Genomic DNA, 23,923 nt, shown 5'->3' with positions numbered 1-23,923 from the left:
CGTTTTACAAAATCTGAACACACCCTTGTAAGAAAACCCAATCCACTGATGGGTACGATCATCAATCTCCAGGTAACAACCAGGAATCAACGGTTTCGAAAGGTCCACCCAGACCTTTACTCTAACAAAGCAACGAGGGGGTGTTAAAGAGTTCACAACCTCCTCCTCGCAAATGTCTCCCACATGAGACAACAGGTAAGCAGCAACAGAGGAGTGCATCAGGTGAAACGGAAGATGCAGGACCCGAACCCAAACAGGGACAATATGAAAAAGCATATTGTCAGGGAAAGAAGTTGCAGAGCACGGCCGAAGCACCAACAAACTCCCATCAATATTGACAGTTTGACGCTTGCGAAAGTATTTGTAATCCGCCATAGATGAGAAAGAAAACAAGTAATACGGCTTCATGGGTCGAATCGAAATCGACCCATTTAGCCTCCAGTTGATACCAATCAGGTATAGAATTCTGTCAACATCCAGATATCTCTGGTCAACAAAGCGGGCAGTTAGAACTCTATTGAAATCCAAACCCGTAAGATCAACATGTGGACTTTTGTCTCCACTCCTCACTACCCTTTGTTTCCAGCCAAAACAAATCAAGTGTAAAGTCCTTTTCCTTGTGGTCTTTTTTTTCGTCGGTTATCCATTGAATAGGCCCAAGTTGAATATTGAAAACATGTGTTCACATAAGCCCAGAATGATAACCCACGAGAAATAACTTTCAAAACCCGTCTTGATCCACTTTATCGGCTTTACTTTCGCTCGACTCGATGCCTATATAACAAAAAGACCGGAGCAATACCAAAATCCGACAACTTGCACGAAATAATTATTATTTAAAATTAATCGACAACGGTATTATTTAATACTAAAATGGGTGAATAAATCTAACTCGAGTTATTAATTAGACTAAATAAGAGATAAAACGTGGGTTAAAAGTGCGTAAAATAACGAGTTATCAGTTATAAAATTAAATTTTATATTTGATTAATTGGATTATAAAACTAAATTTTGGCGGAATTTCATGAAAAATCAAACAATGGAGTTTAATTTCACATTTGACTAAAGTTAAGGGGCTTGATTGCTACAACTGAAATATAAGAGCACTAATTTCACCATTGAACAAAGTTAAGGGGATTAATTGTCACTTTTGAAAAAAAAAGATTAACACAATTTTTACTCTCTTTTTAGAGTATTTATTCCCTTTATAATGTGATTTTATCTAAGAGAGTTTTTTTTTTCTTTTTTTTTTTAAGTCGTAAGAAGAGAGTTATTTTTTTATTTTTTTAACGAAACCTCTAAAGGAGGTTAAGAATTAACTATTAAATCGCATGAAGCAACGGTTACAATATTTGTAGGATAACTATTTAACCAAATTCTTCTACCAACTTGTCACGGTGCCAATCTAGCAAGTTCATGAGCTACCTTATTAAAGAGTTTTAGATAAGCAGAAATTCGACGTCAATGACTCACTGTAGATTTGTAGCTCTTATATAAGATTCAATTGATGCCGGTTTATCGTATATATATATATACATATATATATATATATATATAGATGAGTTCTTATAAGTCCACAAATTTGGTTGAGTCCCTAAGTCCTAATCTTAGCCACTCATTTTTTAGATGTAACTTCAGTACTTTATGAGTGTAACTTTAATCATTTAAGGCTATTTTTTATATAAAATTTGAATTTATGGCTATTTTTATACAAAATTTTGAATTTATGGCTATCTTTTTAATATTTTTAATATATAAATTTGAATTTATGTAATTTTAACGATTTATGTAATTTCAACATTTTATGAGTGTAACTTTACTGTTTTTTATGTAATTTCAACACTTATGAGTGTAACTTTACTGTTTTACAAGTGTAACTTTACTGTTTTAAGAGTGTAACTTTAGTATTTTAAGAGTCATTTTTAATGCTAAAATTGAAATTTATGTAATTTTTATTATAGGTTGAATTTATATAATTTTAACACTAAGTTTAATGTAATCCTTGAGTCCATTTTGATTGTAACTTCAGTTCATTAAGAGTGTAACTTCAGTCTGTTACGAGTGTAATTTCAGTCTGTTAAGAGTGTAATTTCAGCTGTTAATTAAGAGTGTAACTTCAGTCTGTTACGAGTCGAAGCACTAGTCATTTCAGCTGTTAATTAAGAGTGTAACTTTACTAGAATATTTACATATTCTAATACACCCCCGGAGTCGAAGCGGGAGGAGGACGGATGCTGAGACTCGAGCGAAAATCGTCAAATAATGGCCGAGGAAGTCCTTTTGTAAATATATCCGCATATTGATATCGGGAAGGCACATGAAGAACGCGGACTTGGCCGAGTGCTACCTTCTCACGGACGAAATGTATATCCATTTCTATATGTTTGGTTCTTTGATGATTGACGGGATTGCCGGAGAGGTATATGGCGCTCACATTATCACAGTATACAACCGTAGCTTTAGTAATAGGGCAATGGAGTTCAAGTAACAAATTTCGGAGCCAGCTGGATTCGGCCACGACATTTGCGACACCACGGTACTCGGCTTCGGCACTGGACCGAGAGAGAGTAGCTTGTCGTTTGGAGGACCAAGAGATTAGGTTGTCACCCAAATACACACAATAGCCTGACGTAGATCGACGAGTGTCGGGACACCCACCCCAATCGGCGTCACTATAAGCAGTTAATTGAGTGACATTAGAGACATTAAGGTGAAGGCCGAAATGTTTGGTTCCTTGGACATACCTGAGGACCCGTTTTAGTGCTGCAAGGTGAGCTGTACGCGGGTCGTGCATATGTAAACAAAGTTGCTGCACGGCGTACGATATATCAGGCCTAGTGAAGGTCAAGTATTGAAGAGCTCCAGCTAGGGACCGATAAAGAGTCGGGTCAGGAACTTTGGCACCAGAATTAGCGCCCAGTTTGGACTTGGTGTCGACTGGAGTATGGGCTGGTTTGCAATTAGACATCTTGGCGCGAGAAATTATGTCTTCCGCATATTTTTGCTGATGAAGGAAGAGACCGTGAGCATTACGGACAGCTGATATGCCGAGGAAATAATTGAGATGCCCAAGATCAGTCATAGAGAACTCTGTTCGGAGGTTTTCAATGATGGTATCCCGAAGTTTGTCGGACGAAGTAGTGAGTATAATATCGTCAACATATAATAGAAGATAAGCAAGATCATTACCCCGTCGATAAACAAATAAAGAATTGTCGGACATACTATGAGAAAACCCAATTGTCGAGACAAAGTGAGCAAACCGCTGGTACCATGCTCGAGGCGCTTGTTTAAGACCATATAATGACTTTTTGAGTAGGCAAACATGATCAGGATATTGACGGTTGCGGAACCCGGGAGGCTGATGCATATAGACGGTTTCAGCAAGATTACCGTGAAGAAAAGCGTTTTTGACATCAAGTTGATGTATAGACCATTTCTTGGAGACGGCAATGCTAAGAACCGCCCGAATAGTAGCCGGTTTCACCACTAGACTAAAAGTCTCATCGCAGTCAATGCCCACCTGTTGAGACCTGCCATTGACAACAAGTCGAGCCTTGTATCGCTCTAAGTCACCATTAGCTTTAAATTTATGTCGAAAAAGCCAAAGACACCGAGTTACATTAACGTTATTGGGACGAGGAACTAATACCCAAGTCTTATTTTTAATAAGAGCATCAAATTCGTCGGTCATGGCCTGTTTCCAATTCGGATCGTTAAGTGCGGTTATCGGGTTTTTGGGTATGGGTGACAGGCTAGTGGTGACGGAGAGGTCAAAAATGGGTTTTGGTTTAAATATACCATGTCGGGCACGAGTTGTCATTTGTGGGGAGGGCTGGTGAGACGGTGGTGATGAGTCCGTGGGTTGTGGTGATGGAGAGGGGTCCGTGGGTGAGGCAGGCGTTAGGGTGTTGTCTGGTGGTGGCGATGGGGGGCCAGGAGAGGCCGGGTCTTGGGTCACGGCAGGAGCTGCCGTAGAGGTGGGGGAGTGCAGGACTTGTGTCATATATGGCGATGGGTCACTGTCTAAAAAAGAGTATGATGAGGCTGTCATAGTCGAGTCTTTGGCATAAGGAAAGACGGACTCATTAAATGTAACATGTCGGGCCGTGATGATCTTACGCGAAGACAGGTCGAGGCATAGATAACCTCGATGGTGTGACGGGTAGCCAAGGAAGACACAAGGAGTAGTTCGGGCATCGAGCTTGTGAATGGTCGTGGGAGGTAAGTGAGGATAGCATAAGCATCCGAACGTGCGAAGATGATCATAGGACGGTGACCGAAGGTAAAGACTCGATGTGGGTGAGACTAAGTGATTTGCTTTGCTAGGTAAAATGTTATGTATATAAGTTGCCATAGAGAGAGCATGGTGCCACATTGAGGGAGGTAAATGTGCGTGCAAAAGAAGAGTCCGAACAATATTATTAATTGTACGGATTTTTCGCTCAGCCTTACCATTTTGTGGGGAAGTATGAGGACACGAGAAGCGAAATACCATACCCTTTTTCGTGAAGAAATCGTGGAAGAGAGAGTTGTCATATTCACGACCGTTGTCACATTGCAAATTCTTAATTGGCCTATTAAATTGTGTAGTAATGTACGCATGAAATTTGGCAAAGATGCCAAATACTTCTGATTTGTGTTTAATAGGAAATGTCCACAAGAAATTTGTAAAATCATCGAGAAAAAGAATGTAAAAACGGTGACCCATAGAACTGACAACCGGAGATGTCCACAAGTCACTATGAACAATATCAAATGGGGAAACGGTATTCGATCGAGATAATGAAAAAGGCAACTTAACATGTTTACCTAGTTGACACGAATGACAAAAATTGTTGGAAGGGGAATTACAGGAAATAAATTTATTATTGCGGAGTAAACTAAAAATAGCCGGTCCAGGATGACCCAAGCGACCGTGCCATGTGCTTGCGGAAATGGCAGTGAATGCGTGTGGTGTTGTGGTATGGATGGGTGGCGAGTTGAATAGAGGATATAGGTCACCCGAACTACTGCGTCTCAGTATTGGCTACCCCGTCTGCAAATCCTTCACAGTAAAACCAAAACGATCAAACTCGACAGAGACATTATTATCAGTTGTAAGTTTTCTAACAGAGACGAGATTTTTAATAATATTAGGGGCGTGAAGGACGTTTTTCAGTTTTAGTGGGGGTAGGGGAGACGTTAGTTGTTTTGCACCACATCCAAGAATCGGGATTTCAGTACCATTACCGACTATAATCTTACGATTACCGCTCAAATTAAAATAAGAAGATAGGGTACCTTCGTTCGACGTCATGTGAGAGGATGCGCCTGTATCCAAATACCAATTGTCGTCGGGCTGCTGCAAAGTCATCGTCTGCATTGAAGCAGCCAAATCCGTCGGTACCAAGGCTCCGTGAGATGCTCCAATCATGGGTCCTTGAGCAATGAACGCCTGTGGTCGCGGGCCAAGAATACCCTGACCACGATTAGAGGAAGGAGCCCACCCAGTAGTGGGGTAGGGACACGGAGCAGCACCCCATGCCTGTTGCTGCTGCCACGGTGGTGGCGTCAGAGGGACCCACGTCCAGGATGCGGGTCGTGTGCCTTGAGTTTGCTGCTGCCCGGAGTTATTGTTCTTCGAATTATCAGACGCCTTATTGGAGGCGCCACCACCACCATTACCCTTACCACGGTAATTTTTCCCACGCCCACCCTTATTGCGATTATTCTGATTATTGCGATTGGAGGACGAATCAGGAGGCCGAGAATTTTGGTCAGTACGGCCGTCGTGATGAGTGGTGAGAAGAGCAGAGTCTGAGGCAGAGTTTTTGTTGCGACGGGCCTCTTCAAGAGTTACCATAGATCTCGCCTGATAGAAGAGAGGCAGCGGATCCTTTTGTTGAATGATTGTTGCGAGATTATCGTAACTTCCAGAGAGACCGTTGACAAGGCGGAGGACAAGGCGTTCCTCCGAGACAGGGGCCCCAACATTGGCGAGTTGGCCCGCCAACATTTTTAATGCCTGACAGTAAGACGACGCAATTGGATAGTTATCCATGTGAATTTGAGAAAACTGCTGTTCGAGAAAGACGGCTCTTGAACTTTTATTATCGTTAAAGATATCTTCAAGACGGTCCCATGCTTCCTTGGCCGTAGCACCCGGCTTGAGAATGGTGTGGAGCAGGTCGATGGAAATGGTGCTATAGATCCACTGCTTCACAATAGCATCAAGACGGGTCCATTGGGCGTCTTTGTTGACAGCGGCGCCCTTCGGTGGGACGATGTGATCAGCCACATCGAAAGCTTGGGCCGTATTCAGAAAAAGCTCTGCCCAAGAGGCGTAATGAACATTTTCCATTTCAAGAGTAATTTGGACATGGTTTTTGATGTTGGAGACTGAAAAAGCAGGGTGAAAAGGGGCAGTTTTGGGAGTGTTGTCGCCTGGCATTTGGGAAAAGGGAGAAGAGAGGAAAAAATGAAGAAGATGGAGATGGATCTTAAGACACTGATACCATATAAGAATTGAGAGAATAGAATCAGGTGAGTTTATTGATTGGCAAAGGTTACAATATATATGAGCTGATACAACATTCTAGAGTATAACAAAATCCTACAAACTAGGAAAGAATATCGACATAATGAGAACATGATAAAATCATAATATTTACTATAATATTTACATATTCTAATACTTTAATATCTGTAATTAAATATGTATAAGTCAAATATAAAATATTGATTATGACTAACCAAATACTCCGTATTACTTTTAGTTAAATATTTTATATGTTATCCTTTTAAATACTTTGAAGTTAAACATTAAAAAATAATATTTGTGAAAGTTCAACCTATTATATTTACAGGTAATAAACTCTTAAACATCATTATATATAATTGTTTAAAAAAATAAAAGGTGCAAATCTCTCATAGATATATTTGATACATATCACATGCAAGACACAATAAAAACATTTGAATAAGTTGACTTTGAACTCTATATGTTTGATAGATAAATGTCACATGTTATACATAAAAAATTAAAAATTACATAAAATTATGTTCACATCATTTTGAATAAATATTAACTGATTTGAGACATAAAGTATCGTGAAATGATATAATTTGAGAAATTATTGTTGATTGTTGTATTAGAACAAATTTTATTTTAATTAGTATGATATTTCAGCAGTCACAAATTTATTTATAAAACATTGATCATTCATAATTAATTATCACTTATTAGTTTTAATTAAAACTCCTGTGTATTTTATATTAAAACATTGAAGTTAAACCTAAAAATATTAAATTTGAGAAAAACTTATTTATAAGAGAAAATATTGAAGGTCATATATGAATTATTTAATTTTTCTTCAATATAATCATAAAATATTAAAACAGGCCGCGCGGATTGCGGGATACTATCTAGTATAAGTAAAATTTATCTTTTTCAAAACTTTGTTATATCCAATGGTGTGTTTTTACTCTGTATATTAAATTATTAATGTTAATTGTTTTTAACTTAAAACCGTTTTTAAGCTCGTGAAATACTCCGTGATTTATACGAGTATCTCCGTTTCTAATTTATATCTCCTATTCTAATGGGTGCGGCTTAGGCCAATATAGCAATCTATCAATTTTGTAAGGATTAAGGATGTGGCGAAATGGCACACACACCTAGTGTCCTTGGGAGGAACGGGTCCATGTCCTCCCAACATTTGAGAAAGGGGGCACTTGGTATCAAAAATTTAGGTTCGAGTGTGTTCACCTTGAGAATCAACGCCATGGTCTAAACTCGGTTGCACATAACTGCAACCAATACCACTGTGAAAAACTGTCGTGGAAACTATCGAACCTCTATAACTCAAATCACATTGTAACAACAAAACTTTAATACTATATACCATGAGGTAACAGTTATTCTTATTTAAGGCTGCCTTACACAACAATTATGTAAAACAGATCTATTTTAACGCAGTTCATTATAATTGTCAGCAAGCAAAGACTACCTTTGTAGTTGGCGAGACACTTGGAAAGCTCGACACATGTTTAATAAATTCAAGCTCCTCTGCCTCCTTTAATCGATGGACGATTACCAATTTGTCCAAGACAACTGCGCTTTTGAGCAAGGCTTCTATTAGTTGAAGATGACTCTTCCAACATATCCCATAACAATGCACGGTAATGGTCTTGAGTTGTGGCAGCACAGAAGGACAAGAAAGTTTGTCTTTTTGAAAATCGATACTGGCTTCAAAATCCTGATATTAAATACGTAACAGAAAAGAGAGACCGTTAATTTAAGTAGGTAAATGAATCATCGATCTATATAACCTCACACATTTCCTATTAGAAAAAAGGATTGTACGTTAATATACTACCTCACACTTAATGAGTTTTTGAGTTTTTGTGTAATTTTTTTTTTTGAGTTATATAGAGTGTATAAATTACATTTTAGTTTTATGACGTCAAAATCAAAATTTTCTGAGTTTATATGTAATTTTTTTTGAGTTATAATGTAACTTTTTGATATTAATGTTTAAGTAAATCAACTCAAAAACTTTATAATAAAACTCAAAAATTTTAAACTAAGTCAAAAACTATACCATCTGATATACAAAATCAGAAATCAGACGTATAATCCACTTACTGATTTCCTATATGAAACGATCTTAGAGAAAACTTTTACAAAGTAGGTACTAAATACACTTGCCTTTGTGGTGTATATAATGAGTTCTTCCAAGTAATTTGAACTTCTTATCAAATGACGAATGCCTAAGAAGCAGCTTTCACATAAGTCGTACAATTCAAGAACTATTTGCTTCAATCGATTTTGTAAACACTGCTTCTGCAATTTTTGTAATGCAAGTAGGCATAGCTGAAATTGAAGGAAGTAGAAATTAATAATCTCAATGATATCTCAATCAACTCCGTATAGCATCAATCCTTCTAATAAACAGTCATGAAAGCATTAGTAGAAAGTACGGATTTTTTTGGATAACAGGGGTTATTTAGCAAACTAATTTAGGGATTAAGCAGTAAGTAGATCATACATTTGATGTACTACCACCAAATGTGTAGTTTTTGAGTATTATAATAAAAAATTTGAGTTTTGTTTTAAAAATTACGAGTTTTATTATAAAGTTTCTGAGTTCATTCACTTAAACATTAATCACAAAAAATTACAATAAAACTCAAAAACATTATATTTAAGCTTAGTTAAATTTGAGTTTTGACGGAAAAAAAATTAAAATCTACTTATAAACTTTAATAAACTCGAAAAAAATAAATATGCTCAAAAACAAAAAAGGTTTGAGGTAATAAGCTCAGAAAAAATACACAAATGCCCAAAAAAATTAAAATATGAGGTACTACATCTGATGTATGTTCCTTTTTCTCGAGATTTAGGGTTCGTTTCAAACTATTTTGGACAAATGAATTCACGTCTATCACTTTTATTTTTTATTTTTCCATTTTTTTATGTGAAGCCGCTAAGTTCCCTAGCACCTTATATATATCCATACTATTTTGTAGTACCTTGCAAGTTTTAGAAAAATATCAAACATGTGAAGTCGCTAAGGTCTCAAGCAGCTCCACATTTTGTCATCTTTCACATGTACTTTAAGCATGCAACTTGAAGTACAAAGTACCCACCAAAAATCTTTGCAGTTGGTACTACAAAAATGGTAGGGATATAAGCTGCTAGGGACCTTAGCGACTTCACATAAAAACTGGAAAATAAAATAAAAGTGATGACGCGGACCCATTTGACCAAAAAATAGTTTAAAACGGACCCTAAATCCCTAATTAATTTGCTAAATAATCCCATTATCCAAAAATAATCGAAACTAACATAATCCTGAATTCCTTAGGTCAGGTGCTCGAAACGTACCTTGGAAGCATAGCCTGACAGTCGCAAAACTTGAACACCTTGAAACTTTTCCATGAACAACATATTATTCATTGAACGTAGAAGATCGAGACAAGTAAGATCACGAACAGAGGAAATAATATCAATGATGTTTAGTCCGCAAACACTAGTTTGCAAATGCAAAGTTTCAAGATTAGGGAAATGAAATGACTCGGTAACAAGTAGACGAAAATTATCAATGTTAGAAATAGAATCAAACGGTCTTTTCATCGGAAATAAGTTGACAATAACCAGTTTCTGTAAGGACGGACATCCAGATATAAAGGTTTGGAAATTTTTATTACTCATACTAACATGGTTAAGTGACAACTTCTTTAGCGATCCCAACTTGACTTGAATTTCTCCCTTGATTCTGCAATAATCGAGATTAAGTGTAACAAGAGAATCGCTCGTGAGCCTAGGTAAAATTGTATTGTAAGTAGGAGTATAGTTCGATAGATCAGATAATTTGATTTCCTTGGCTTGTCTACCAAATGCAAACCTAAACCACATTCTTATATCGTCGGCAACCTCGTCTCTTTGCGCATTAGAGTAGAACTTTACACAAAGATGGAATCTATCAATGGAGAGGCTTTGGTGAAGCATCAAAACGTGGCGGATGAAATAACAGAACCACCCAATCTGATTGGTAATGCTTGTTTTTTGGTATTCACTCATGTCAATGTTAAGAGTAGGAATAAAGGTCCAAAGGTTTCCGAATCGACGAAGTAAAACAGTTCTAACAGCATCGATAATAGGCATGCACGAAAGAATGCGCACAACTAAATCATCTGGCAATTTACTTAACCTATCTTGGTCGAAATCATCCTCCGAAGAATCGGTATGCTTTTGGGGGGTTAATCTCGTCATTGTACATTAAAATGACAAAATTGAGGATTGAGGATGCCGCAATGTATCTGATGATATGAGGGGTTCCTTAACTTCCTTTGATACAGCTTTTGATATATTCTATATTACTATATATAAACCCTAATCACATCTTATTATTCTTCCTATTTAATACTCCATCCGTTTCAATTATTTGTTATCTTTAATTAAAATAATGTAAACGAATAATAAAAAGGTAAATACTTAACTAGAACGGAGAAAATATGTATTTAACCAATTTTCTTAGAGATGGTAATACTTATAATCCCTTCATTAAAGGAATAAGATATATTCTTCCTAACTTAATTTTAGCTCATTTCAGTTCAAATCAGTACTATTTAGTTCAGTTCAATTCCAGCCGAAAAAGATAAAGCCTAAGGCTCTGTTTGGTAAAACTGACTGAAAAGGTACCTGAAACCTGAAAAGGTACCTGAAACCTGATAAGGTGACTGGAATTAAAAAGGTACCTGAAACGCTAGCTGAAAATTGAAAACTGATAAGATAATAATTAATTGTAAAGTATTTGGTAAAACTAACTGAAAAGGTAACTGATTTTTTGTAAAATGATATAAAAGGAAATTAATAATTATAATAAATTAATTTAAATAAAGGGTAAATATGTAAAGTAGAACATTTCAGCTATCTGAAACTTTAAAAAGCTACCTGGAATAGCTTTTCATTTCAGGTACGTGAAAAGTCATTTCAGGTATCTGAAATAACTTTACCAAACAACACTAGATAAAACAACTACCTGAAATATTAGTCAAATCATGTTACTTGGTCAAATCAGGTACCTGAAATGCCTTGCCAAACATAGCCTTATTACCCACCTCCCCCTAAATAATATATCACCTCCTAAAGATTCTTCCCACCTCTTCTTTCCGCCCACCACAACCACCATTAATCGCGAATCTCCTCCCGTTTATTCTTGTTTAGCATCCATTACTCCAATAGTAACTATAAGTCTACAATCAGTCAATCATAGAGGTGTTAATGAGACGAGACAGCTCGCGAGTAACTCGAGATCGGCTCGGTCAAATATTGGCTCGTGCAAGCTTGACCCGGGCTCGGGCTCGGCTCGAGAGCTTAACGTGTAAAGCCGGACAAACGCTGGCTCGATTCAAAAAACGCGTGTCCGGCTCGAGTCGAAAAACGCGAGCGGCTCGAACTTGTGTGATTAGATAAGATATTGCTCATATGTTGTAAAATTATAATTATTTTATCATGATTATATATTTGTATCACACATATTAAATGTTTCATTGATTTGTCAAATATTTTTACATATATAACCTTCGAGCCTCCTTATTGAAAATATCGGAAGAAAAACAATCAAAAAATTAGCAATTATATATAGGCTCGATTTGAGCTCGAGCTAGCTCAATTAAAGCTCGCAAGCTTGATAACGAGCACGTTTTTTTCAAGCTCAGGTAAGCTCGAGATCGAGTTTTGGTTTTTAAGCACAAGCCGAGCAAGGCCATGCTCGGGCTCGGCTCGGCTCGTTAACACCCACAATATTTAGATCTACTACGATATGGAACATACTCCGTATAAAAGTCACAATCCGTGGTCAAGGAATGAAATCTACTACGATATTAAGTTGAAATTGCAAACTTTCTATGGTCAAGGAACGCTATCAAATCACAAATCATAAAAGTGCCTCCAACTGCGTTGTTAGAGAAGATTTGTACGAGAATTCGAATTTCGTCTTGGAAAAACGTCCTCCTGTTGGCAGCTGCTGGTAGAAAGTTACCCTTATTTCTTCTGTACAGTCTTCACTTTCATTTATTCGCTATTCAAGCTCCTTTGCCTCCCCTAATCGATGTTTCATGGGGACGATTAACAATTTGTCCGAGACAGTTGCGCTTTTGAGCAAGGCTTCTATTAGTTGAAGCTCATTCTTCCAACATATCCCTTGGCAATGCACGGTAATGGTCTTGACCTGTGGCAGCACATCAGGAGAAGAAACTTCGTCTTCTTGCAAATCGATTCTGGCTTTAAAATCCTGATATTCGATAACAAAAAGAGAGACCGTTAATTTAACTATGCAAATTAATCATCGATCTATGTCTTAGGTAAAACTTTTACGAAGTAGGTACGAATTAAATACACTTGCCTTTGTGGTGTATATAGTGATGTCTTCCAAGTATTTTGAACTTCTCACCAAATTACGAAAGCCTGAGAGGCAGACTTCACAGAAGTTGTCCAATGCAAGATCTATACGTTTCCATCGATTTTCTAACAGCTGCACATTTGGTATGGTGAGGAGAAATAGCTGAAATCGAAGGAAAAACGACATTAATAATCTCAATTGACTCGATATACAAGAATTAGCAGATTAACTTAATTCCTTAGAACAGTTGGCACAATGATCAGCGTTAGACAGTGCTCGAAAGGAGGCCAAAAAAAAGAAAAAAAAGAAGCATTACCTTGGAAGCATTGCGTGACAGTCGCAAAACTTCAACACCTTGAAACTTTCCAATCAACAAAATATTATTCATTGTACTTACGGGATTATCACGCGTGGTAAGATATTTGATGTAGATATCATCACGAACAGAGGAAATATCAGTGATGTCTACACGGCGAAAATCAAATCTCAAATAAGTGTACAAAGTTTCAAGGTTAGGGAAATTAAGCGACATCCTAAGAACTAGACGTGAATTGTCAATGTTAGGAACAGAGACAATCGGCTTTGTCAACGACAATAAGTCGACAATAACCAGTTTTTGTAAAGAAGGACATCCAGATATAAAACTTTGGAAACTCTCATTGCTCATTCTAACATGGTTAAGTGACAACTTCTTTAGGGATCCCAACTTGACTTGAATTTCTCCCTCGATTCTGCAATAATTGAGATTAAGTGTAACAAGAAAATCACTCGTGAGCCTAGGAAAAATCGTAACGTAATTAGCATCATAGTTGGATAGATCAGATAATCTCATTTCTTTGGCTTGTCTACCAAATGCAAACCTAGACCACATTCTTATATCGTCAGCAACCTCCTCTCGTTGGGCATTAGAGTAGAACTTTACACAAAGATGAAATCTATCAATGGAGCGATTTTGGTGAAGCATCAAAACGTGGCGGACGAAATAACAGAACCACCCAAGCTGATGGGTAGTGCTGGTTTTTTGGTATTCACTCATGTCAATGTTAATATTAGGAATAAAGGTCCAAAGGTTTCCGAATCGACGAAGTAAGACGGTTCTAACAGCATCAATAATAGGCATGCACGAAAGAATGTGCAGAACGACATCATCTGGCAGTCTACTTAGCCTATCTCGGTCGGAATCATCCTCTGAAGAACTTGTATGCTTTTGGGGGCTTGATTTCATCATTTACAAGTGATTACCTGATAATAGTATATGGTAGAATCACAAATTCTTATTTACATCCGTTCTAAACAAATAATTTACGACGGTAATGTAAAACCATCCAAATCAACACTTTTTGGGGAGTGATGGTGCACACCACTCAAGACTCATTGTTCCTTTAAAGATTAATTCTCCTATGAGACGATATTCATGTTTAAATGTAAAACAAAAACTGAAAAAAAAAAAGTGATTAAAGTTTTCGTTTAACACAAACTCTTACGTAAGACTGCCTTACAAAATAATAATTTGTGTTTTAGTTGTATATGCTGCCATGAATTATACATCAAAATTAAGGATGAGAACGGTGAAATTTACCTGATGAAAAGAAGGGTTCCTTAATTTCCTTGGATATCGCTTCTATGATCCCGTTTATTCTAAAAACCCTATTCCCTCCGTCTAATTATTTGCATCTGATTAAAATACTTTTCACAAAGAATAAAATAGGCAACAAATAATTGAAATAAATCGATTGTTTTTTTGGTAATCTTGAGACAAATGGAGTGTCGTTTAACATCATGTTTATGATAGATGAACAAACTCAACCAAAACCTTAAGGTGATGGTAATAATAAATCTACGATATCTTCGTAGATACTTTTCTTGTAAATTCGGTTTCTAATATCTTGTATATTTCTTTCCTTGTTATTAGTTTTCCTAAATCGTAAATATTCTAGGTTTACGTAAATATTTTAGATCTTATAGCTTTCCATATTACAATTGTTTCTCTAGTATAAATAGAGCCTTTGTATTGTTCAATTATATATCAATAAAAACTCTTTCAATCAATTCTCTTCTTTACAGTTTAACCCAATTATATTGAGTGGGGATTCTCGGTCCATTTGGTATCCCAATATGTGTGTCACTCGAATCACCTTCTAACCCATCAACAAATTAATATAATTATTGCAATATTTTGTAACAAGTGATGTGTCAAAAGGTGAGTGGAATGGCACACACAATGAGACATATAAGTGGGACAGAGAATACTTACCGAATTATATTAGTGGTGATGATGACTGCCGATTTTTTTTATATATATAACGAGCTATCTTTGGTGCGCACTGAATGGGGTGACAGGCTTGAAGTGTAGAAAGCATAGCCCAGGCCAATTTACTCCACAAGATTGCTGTTGGTGCGGCTTGAACCTGAGACTCTTGGAAGTACTTTTATATTTAAAAAAGACGGGAAAGTGGCAATTTACCCCTTAATTTTGTTCAATGGTGAAATTAGGCCCCTTAACTCTTAATTGTAAGAGCAAGTCCAATGGTAGGCTATTTGCTACTAACTTGATAAATCCACATTACATTTTAAGCCATAACAATTTAAGCTACCATATTATTCCACTGGTTTAGCTACCTTTCATAAATTTTATTTAATTAATTAAAATATGTAACTAATTTTCCTATTGGTTGATTTTAAGTTGTGGGCCACTTTAAGCTACTAGCTTCATGAGGCCAGTTGTTTAAACCAAGCCACTCTACATGGCTATCGCCAATGGTTTAGCCACTAGCTTGCAATTTCATAAAATTGCAAGCAAGTCCTTATGCTAAACCATTGGACTTGCTCTAACAATCAAGCCCCATAACTTTAATAAAAAGTGAAATTTAACCCTGATTTTTATTTTTTACTTAAATTTAAAAAAAAATCATTTTATATTTATATTATACAACTAATAATACATAAAAATTACTAATTTAAACCTTATTAATTTATATAAGTTTAGTGTTATTCATCTAAAGAATAATTTTACATTCATTTATAATAAACAAAATAAAAATATGATAAAATTTTATGAACTATTATTATATTTAAAATAAATTGTCTAAAATTGTAAAATTATAAAAAAAAACTCGTTATTACAATTATAGATGGTATAAAATTTATAAGGTTATAAAATTAAATTTTATATTTAATTAATTGGATTATAAAACTAAATTTTGGCGGAATTTCATGAAAAATCAAACAATGAGGTTTAATTGGCAAATTGTTTAATGAGACGGTCTTATAGTGTAAGACCAGTCCATTAACTACTAAAAGCCCAAATAGAGAAGAAAATCACAAATATGACAGTTTTTCGTTCCAAAAAACTATGACAGTTACCTGCCAGAATACAAAAAATTTCTGCCACCAATTTTTTATCGTTATCTGTACCATTAATTGAAAGAATTCATGGAAAATGATCGCCATTGTTGAGTAGCTCAAGATACAGTATTAGAAGATTCTAGGAGAGGTTTTGGAGAGAGAGAGAAAGAGACAACGAGGTAAATAAAGTGTGAATTTTTATTATGAAAACTAAACTGATAAATTACAAGAGTCTATGTTATTTATATGACAAGTAAATGGTAATAACAGAATGAATCCGGACAGCTTTGTTAACCAGGTTCATTTATTCCAACATCCCCCCTCAAGTTGGAGGGTGATTTGAACACTCCCAACTTGTTGAGCAGACTGTAGTGCAGACTTCCACTGAGAGGCTTTGTGAGCAAGTCAGCCGGTTGATCAAGTGTAGGAAGATAGGAGAGAGATATCAAACCAGACAGTAAGCATTCCCTAACAAAGTGACAGTCCAAGTCTATGTGTTTGGTACGCTCATGGAAGACGGGATTTTTTGCTATGTGAATGGCAGCCTGACTGTCACATTTAACAGCAACAGGAGTAATGTTTGGGACTTCAAATTCCGCTAATAATCGTGTTAACCATGCTAGTTCTGCTGTGACTCTACGCAAGGATCTGTATTCAGCCTCTGCAGAAGAGAGTGAGACGGTCTGTTGCTTCTTGGATTTCCAAGAGATCAGACTCCCACCAAGAAGAATAACATACCCACTGACGGACCTTCTAGAATGAGGGCAAGCTGCCCAATCTGCATCACAGAAAGCTTGAAGGTCAAAATTGGATGAGGTATTAAGCATGATGCCTTGGGATGGAGACCCTGATAGGTATTTAAGAAGGTGAATTGCTGCATTCCAATGTGCATCAGTAGGGGAAGAGAGATATTGACTTAGATGCTGTATGGCAAAACAAATGTCTGGCCTGGTATGTGTTAAAAAATTCATCTTGCCAATTAACCTTCTATAAGAAGTGGGATCAGCAAGAGGAACTCCAGAATCAGGAGCTAATTTGATGGAGGATTGCATGGGAGTTGTCATAGGTATGCTGTTCTGGCAGTCAAATTCTTTAACCAACTCTTGTACATATTTATATTGAGTGATAGCCATACCACCAGGAACATTGACAAACTCTAATCCCAGAAAGTAGTGTAAGGACCCCAGGTCTTTAATTTTGAAAGTAGCATCCAAAAAAGATTTAAGTGACTGAATCTCCTTTGTATTATTGCCAGTGATGAGAATATCATCGACGTAAACGGCAATGTAAACACTAGAACAACCAGAGGACTTAGAGAACAAAGAGTAGTCGTTTAAGGATTGCTTGTAACCCCTGGATTTTAAGGCTGAACTCAGCTTTGCATACCACTGTCTAGACGCCTGTTTTAACCCATAAAGAGACTTCTGAAGCTTGCAGACAAGAGAAGAGTCACTAGTGTGCAAACCTGGTGGAAGTGTCATGTAAACTTCTTCATCTAGATCGCCATGAAGAAAGGCGTTATTTACATCCAATTGTGACAAGGACCATCCTTTTTTCAAAGCCACAGCTACCAAACTCCTTATTGTAGTCATTTTAACCACGGGTGAAAAAGTTTCTGTGTAGTCGATGCCCTCTTTTTGAGTGAAGCCTTTAACAACCAGCCTAGCCTTATAACGCTCAATGGACCCATCTGCCTTATGCTTGACCTTAAAAACCCATTTGCAGCTGATGGATTTCTTCCCAGGAGGCAGAGGCATAAGAATCCAGGTGTTGTTGGCCTCAAGTGCAGAAAACTCTGCTGATATTGCTTGCTGCCACTCAGGAAACTTTGCTGCCTGTTCATAAGATTGTGGATCCTGTACAGGTTGCAGTGTATGTGTGCTTTGGACAGAAGATTGGCTAGTGTTACAGCAAACAGATTCAATGGAAAATGTGGGAGAAGGTATGCAAAATGAGGTAAGTGTATGCGCACAGGTAAAGTTAGAATGACCTGTTGTATGGTCTTTTCGTAAAGGACAATGAAAATCTTTGAGATGAGAAGGGAATGAAGTAGTTCTAGTAGAATGCCTAAGGGGAACAGAGTTATTAGTGGAAGAAGGTAGTGCTACACTGGATGTGGGATTGCTATGATCAGAAACGTTTATGTGAGAGTCTACTGAAGTATTATTATTGTTGTTGAACTGAGTTGTATTATTTTGGAAAGGGGAATGCAAGAATTCAGAGGAGTCAACAGAAATATTTGGGACAGGAAGGAAGGTTGAGTATGTATTTGGAACATATGGAAAAATATTCTCATGAAAAACAACATCTCTAGATATAAAGGTTGATTTAGATTCTAAATTGAGTAATTTGTAAGCCTTTTTGCCAAAAGGATAACCCAAAAACAATGAAGGTGTAGCTCTTGGATCAAATTTGCCTCTTCCTGGCTTTTGAGTGGTGGCATAACAAAGACAACCAAATGCTCTCATGTGTAAGAGGTTAGGTTTTTTGTGAAAAAGGGATTCATAGGGAGATTTGTGGTTTAATATCTTGGTTGGTACTCTATTTATTATGTAAGTGGCTGTGAGAATACAATCACCCCAGTATTTCTTTGGGAGATTAGATTGAAAAAGTAGAGCTCTGGCTGTTTCTAGAAGGTGTTTGTGTTTTCTTTCAACTACCCCATTTTGTTGTGGGGTATGAAAACACGAAGTTTGATGAATAATTCCATGAGAAAACATGAAATCATGTGTTGCATTGCTGGAACCTAACTCTAAAGCATTGTCAGATCTTATGATTTGAACAGTCTGATTGAATTGAGTCTTGACAAAAGATATAAAGTGCTTGATGTAGTCAAAAGCATTGCTTTTACAGGATAGCAGGTGAACCCACGTGGTTCTTGTGTAGTCATCTACTACTGTCAGGAAATATTTGTGGCCATTATAGGTTTGGACAGGATATGGGCCCCAAAGGTCAATATGTATTAATTGAAAAGCATGGTGTGATTGGATGTGACTGTCAGAAAAGGAAAAACGATGTTGTCTAGCTTTTGCACATGTGGAACAGGACAAAATTTGTGTTTTATTACTTTCAGAGAGCTTACAAAATTCAAAGTTCTTGAGTTTGTACAATGGTAAATGACCAAGTCTAGAATGCCAAACATCAGCAGAATGAGACATTACAACATTAGACATAGAGCTAAAATTGACAGATTGAGACATGATAGAAGGACTAGTTTGTTGATGCAGCAGATACAAGTTCTTGTGCACATTACCAAGGGTCAGAGGCATCTTCATAGAAGAGCCCTGCATGAAACAAGATGTTGATGAAAAACTAATGACACAATTCAATTGAGCACAAAGTCTAGATATAGAGAGAAGATTAAATTTGAAAGAAGGTACAAAAAGCACTTTTTCAAGAGTCAAATGAGAATTTATGGGTACATTACCCATGGATTTAATAATGGTTGTTTGGCCTGTGGGCAGGGATATAGAAAAGGGTTTAGGTATGTCTTGAATGTGAGAAAACAATTTTACGTCAGCACACATATGATCACTAGCACCACTGTCCAGAATCCAAATATTATGAGAAGCAGAAAGACTAGAGTAAGAAGTATTACCAGCAAAGTTAGCTGCAGAATTGAAATTAGGTTGAGCAGTAGACTGTGAGTTGTGTATTATGTTCTTGAGTTGTATCAGCATCTCTGGTGAGATATCTGCAGAAGTAGAACTCGAAGCACCAGAATGCGAATTTGAAGCACCATTAAATTGCTGAGAAGAAACACCCTGAGTAGAGTCCGAGGCATTGAAGTAATTTCCCGAAGCACCATCATTTTGAACAGCATTTGCAAATTTCTTCTTATTGTTATTAAACTCAAGCTTTTTGCAGAAACGGATAGTGTGGCCAGGATTTTTACAGTAGTTGCAGAATTTCACTTCAGGCTTTTCCTGTGCATTTGAAGGCGGTTGAGGCTTGAATGGAGGTTGATTTGTGTAAGAATTAGCCGACTGGTGTTGGGGCTGCTTGTTGTAGAAATTCCCTTGGTGTTGAGGTGATTTGTTGTAGAAAGTGCCTTTGTTCTGAAAGTTTCTTGCATAGAATGCTGCGGAGTCAGCAAGAGTTTGAGCTTCTTGTTGAATTTCTCTCTGCCTTTCCTCCTGCAACAAATTATTGTAGACAGTAGCAAGAGAAGGAAGAGGTGTTTGAAGCAAAATTGTTCCTCTGATAGCAGCGTAAGAAGTGTTTAGTCCCATCAAAAATTGCACAGTACGCTGATCCTGCTGAAACTTCTTGCGTTTGGCAGCAGCACCACAAGAGCAAGAGCAAGAACATCCAGGATTCAAGCCCATTGCATCGATCTCGTCCCAAATTAACTTCATTTTGGTGAAATATGCAGAGATACTATCACTTCCTTGACCAAAATCAACCAATTTCTTTTGAATTCCATACAATTGTGCGCCATTACTTTGACCGAACCTATTCTCCAATTCTTCCCAAGCAATTTGTGCCGTGGTTGAGTACAACACAGATTGAGCAATTTCCGGAGAAAGAGAACTCAGAATCCAGGTGAAGACGATGTCGTTGCATTGCTTCCATAGTTTGTAGTTAGCTGCAGAAGTTGCTGGTTTAGCAATCGAACCATCGACAAACCCTAGCTTGTTCTTCGCGGACAACGCAATCTCCATTCCTCGCCTCCAGCCATTGAAACCAGTTCCATCGAACACATTCGTAACCAATTTCGTTGAGAGAAGATCGTTATTCGTAACTTGCAGCGGATTAATCGAATTTGCGTTCGAGTCTAGTGAATCGTTCGTCATGATTGAAAGAAGATTGAATGTATTTGTGATTTTGTGGAAATTTGTGAATTTTTGTAGTTTTTATGATTGAAAATGTGCAAACCCTAAAATTTGGGGAAAAACAATAAAACGATGAATCGCGATAAGGAAATCGGTGAATTGAAATGAAAAGATATACAGAAACAGGATTAACCTGCTCTGATACCATGAAAGAATTCATGGAAAATGATCGCCATTGTTGAGTAGCTCAAGATACAGTATTAGAAGATTCTAGGAGAGGTTTTGGAGAGAGAGAGAAAGAGACAACGAGGTAAATAAAGTGTGAATTTTTATTATGAAAACTAAACTGATAAATTACAAGAGTCTATGTTATTTATATGACAAGTAAATGGTAATAACAGAATGAATCCGGACAGCTTTGTTAACCAGGTTCATTTATTCCAACATTAATTAATTACCTTCAACTTCATAGTTTTTTTTTTCCCGTCTTTGCGATATGTAGCAGATTACTTGCTCAGGTGTAGATATTAAGATCTTGAGTTTTTAACTTAACTCACCAAGTTACTAAACTAAAAAAATTTCTATATAAATGATCCAAAAATCTTAAAACAAACACTCAAAATTAAATAAAATGAAACTCTTAAAACACTCGGTTATCAAATTTAAGTTACTAATTATAAAACTAAAAATTATACTTAGCAATAAAAAAAAAAATCTCTTATACAACGAAACAATAAGAACAAATTTTGAAATTAAAATTACAAGTTTTGAAGATAAAACTCTTAGCTACTAATCTATGTTTCTGGGTTACTTAGCTAAATTCATCTGGTAATATAAACTCAAAGTTGTCATTTTAAAAATGCGAGTATTCAATTTAAAACAAATAGTTTTCAATAGTATCAAAGTGTAGAGAAGTTGAGTTTTTCTCTTAAAATCCAGTACTTTAGACCATCTACAACAACAAAAACATCTACGTCTATAAATGATATTTTTAGACTCATCATCCCACAACAACAATAACATTTTATTACAAGATGACTTTTTGTCTAACTCATCCAAAGTTGATGAGTTTGACAATGAGTTTGGCATATAATTTTGGATTTTTTTGGGAGTATTTTATTCTCTTTGGTGAGCCCAATTCAATGGTTATTGGGTGAAATTTTTGAGAAAAACTTATTGTTGTTGTATAAAGTTTTTGGAAAAAAAATCATTTTATGATAAAATGTGGTGGATGACTTGGGGACCCACAAAAAATAACAAAAAGTATTTGTTGTTGTGGATGGTCCAATTTCAAACCTGTTGCTTGGTTATCGACATCACCGTGGTGTCGGCGTTCTTCCTTATTTAATTAAATTAATTTCAGGAAGGAGAGATGGTTCGGTGACGGAAGAGGGAGAATGAGTGGAGTAGTAAAGGTGGTGAGGTCGATTGTTGTAAAGACGATGCGGTGGATGCCGTGGAGCTTGCGGGGCAGTGAAGATGAAGTCATGGCGGTTGATGATGTGGGTAGGTCGTTGCTTTTTTGTTTTGGAGAAATGGTGATTGGTGGACAGGAGAAATCATTCAATTATTTAACAATTAATTACTCTTCTTTTGGGCTGCTTTCTTATTGGACCTGTCCTATGCTATAGGCAGGGGCGGAACTAGGAACGGAATCCATCTAGGGCTAGATTTATCGACAATTGAAACGTATTGGTTAAAGACAAATTCAAACCGTTGGCATATCCATGTATGAGTTTTCGGATTCCTAGACACTGAAAAGTGAAATTTTTTGTGTATTTTGTCCAATTTGTGGGTAAATAAAATAAAATTTACACTTTTTACATAAAATTTGTCTTAATATTTTGATTGAAATCCCGTAAATAAAATTTTACGGCTCCGCTACTACCGTGTCAAAATAACCAATATTGAAGATTAGCATAAAAGATGGTATCTATGATAAATAAATAATATTATTGGTGTGTGAAGAATTGATATTAAAAATTATGAAAGGCTTTTATCATCTCTAGGAATTTGGAATTGCATTAAATGTTGATTTAAAATTTAAAAAATCAACCAAAACTTCCTTGTGTGGGAGTCGAACCACTGTCTTCTCAATAAATACATGCAGCACAACAACCAACTGTGCTACTTTGTGGTTATGTTTTCTCAGCGCACAAATTTGTATTTGATATTTTATCTAGGGCTATAGCCCTAGTAAATTATGACTAAATCCGCCCCTGGCTATAGGACGGTCCTATAGGAGAGTAGCTGGGTTTAATTTCACATATGACTAAAGTTAAGGGCCTTAATTGCTACAATTGAAATATAAGGGCCCTAATTTCACCATTGAAAAAAAAGATTAACACAATTTTTACTCTCTTTTTAGAGTATTTATTCCCTTTATAATGTGATTTTATCTAAGAGAGTTTTTATTTATTTATTTATTTTAACGAAATCTCTAAAGGAGGTTAAGAATTAACTATTAAATCGCATGAAGCAACGGTTACAATATTTGTAGGATAACTATTTAACCAAATTCTTCTACCAACTTGCCACGGTGCCAATCTAGCAAGTTCATGAGCTACCTTATTAAAGAGTTTTAGATAAGCGAAAACTCGGCGTCAATGACTCACTGTAGATTTGTAGCTCTTATATAAGATTCAATCGATGCCAGTTTATCGTACATATAAGTTAAATTTATCTTTTTCAAAACTTTGTTATATCCAATGGTGTGTTTTTACTCTGTATATTAATGTTAATTGTTTTTAACATAAAACCGTCTTTAAGCTCGTGAAATACTCCGTGATTTATACGAGTATCTCCGTTTCTAATTTATATCTCCTATTCTAATGGGTACGGCTTAGGCCAATAAAGCGAACTCTAAATTCGAGGAAACCAACGTCGATTCCCAGATGAAGACTTCGACACAAC

The 23,923-nt window shown here is 36.4% G+C and overlaps 1 protein-coding gene across 1 annotated transcript; it reads right to left on the bottom strand.

Annotated features, from left to right (window-relative positions):
* Window positions 1-12,569: 12,569 nt before the first annotated feature.
* On the bottom strand, window positions 12,570-14,115 carry LOC141594688 (putative F-box/LRR-repeat protein At5g02930). The gene is made up of 3 exons (XM_074414686.1): window positions 13,207-14,115; window positions 12,894-13,052; window positions 12,570-12,782 (listed from the first exon to the last, which is right to left on the bottom strand). Exons 1-3 carry the CDS (start codon window positions 14,113-14,115, stop codon window positions 12,570-12,572), a joined length of 1,281 nt encoding a protein of 426 aa, XP_074270787.1.
* Window positions 14,116-23,923: the final 9,808 nt, after the last annotated feature.

This window comes from Silene latifolia, chromosome 8, assembly GCF_048544455.1.
Source record: "Silene latifolia isolate original U9 population chromosome 8, ASM4854445v1, whole genome shotgun sequence".
Classification (NCBI taxonomy): Eukaryota; Viridiplantae; Streptophyta; class Magnoliopsida; order Caryophyllales; family Caryophyllaceae; genus Silene; species Silene latifolia.
This window is presented reverse-complemented; position numbering and strand designations above follow the sequence as displayed.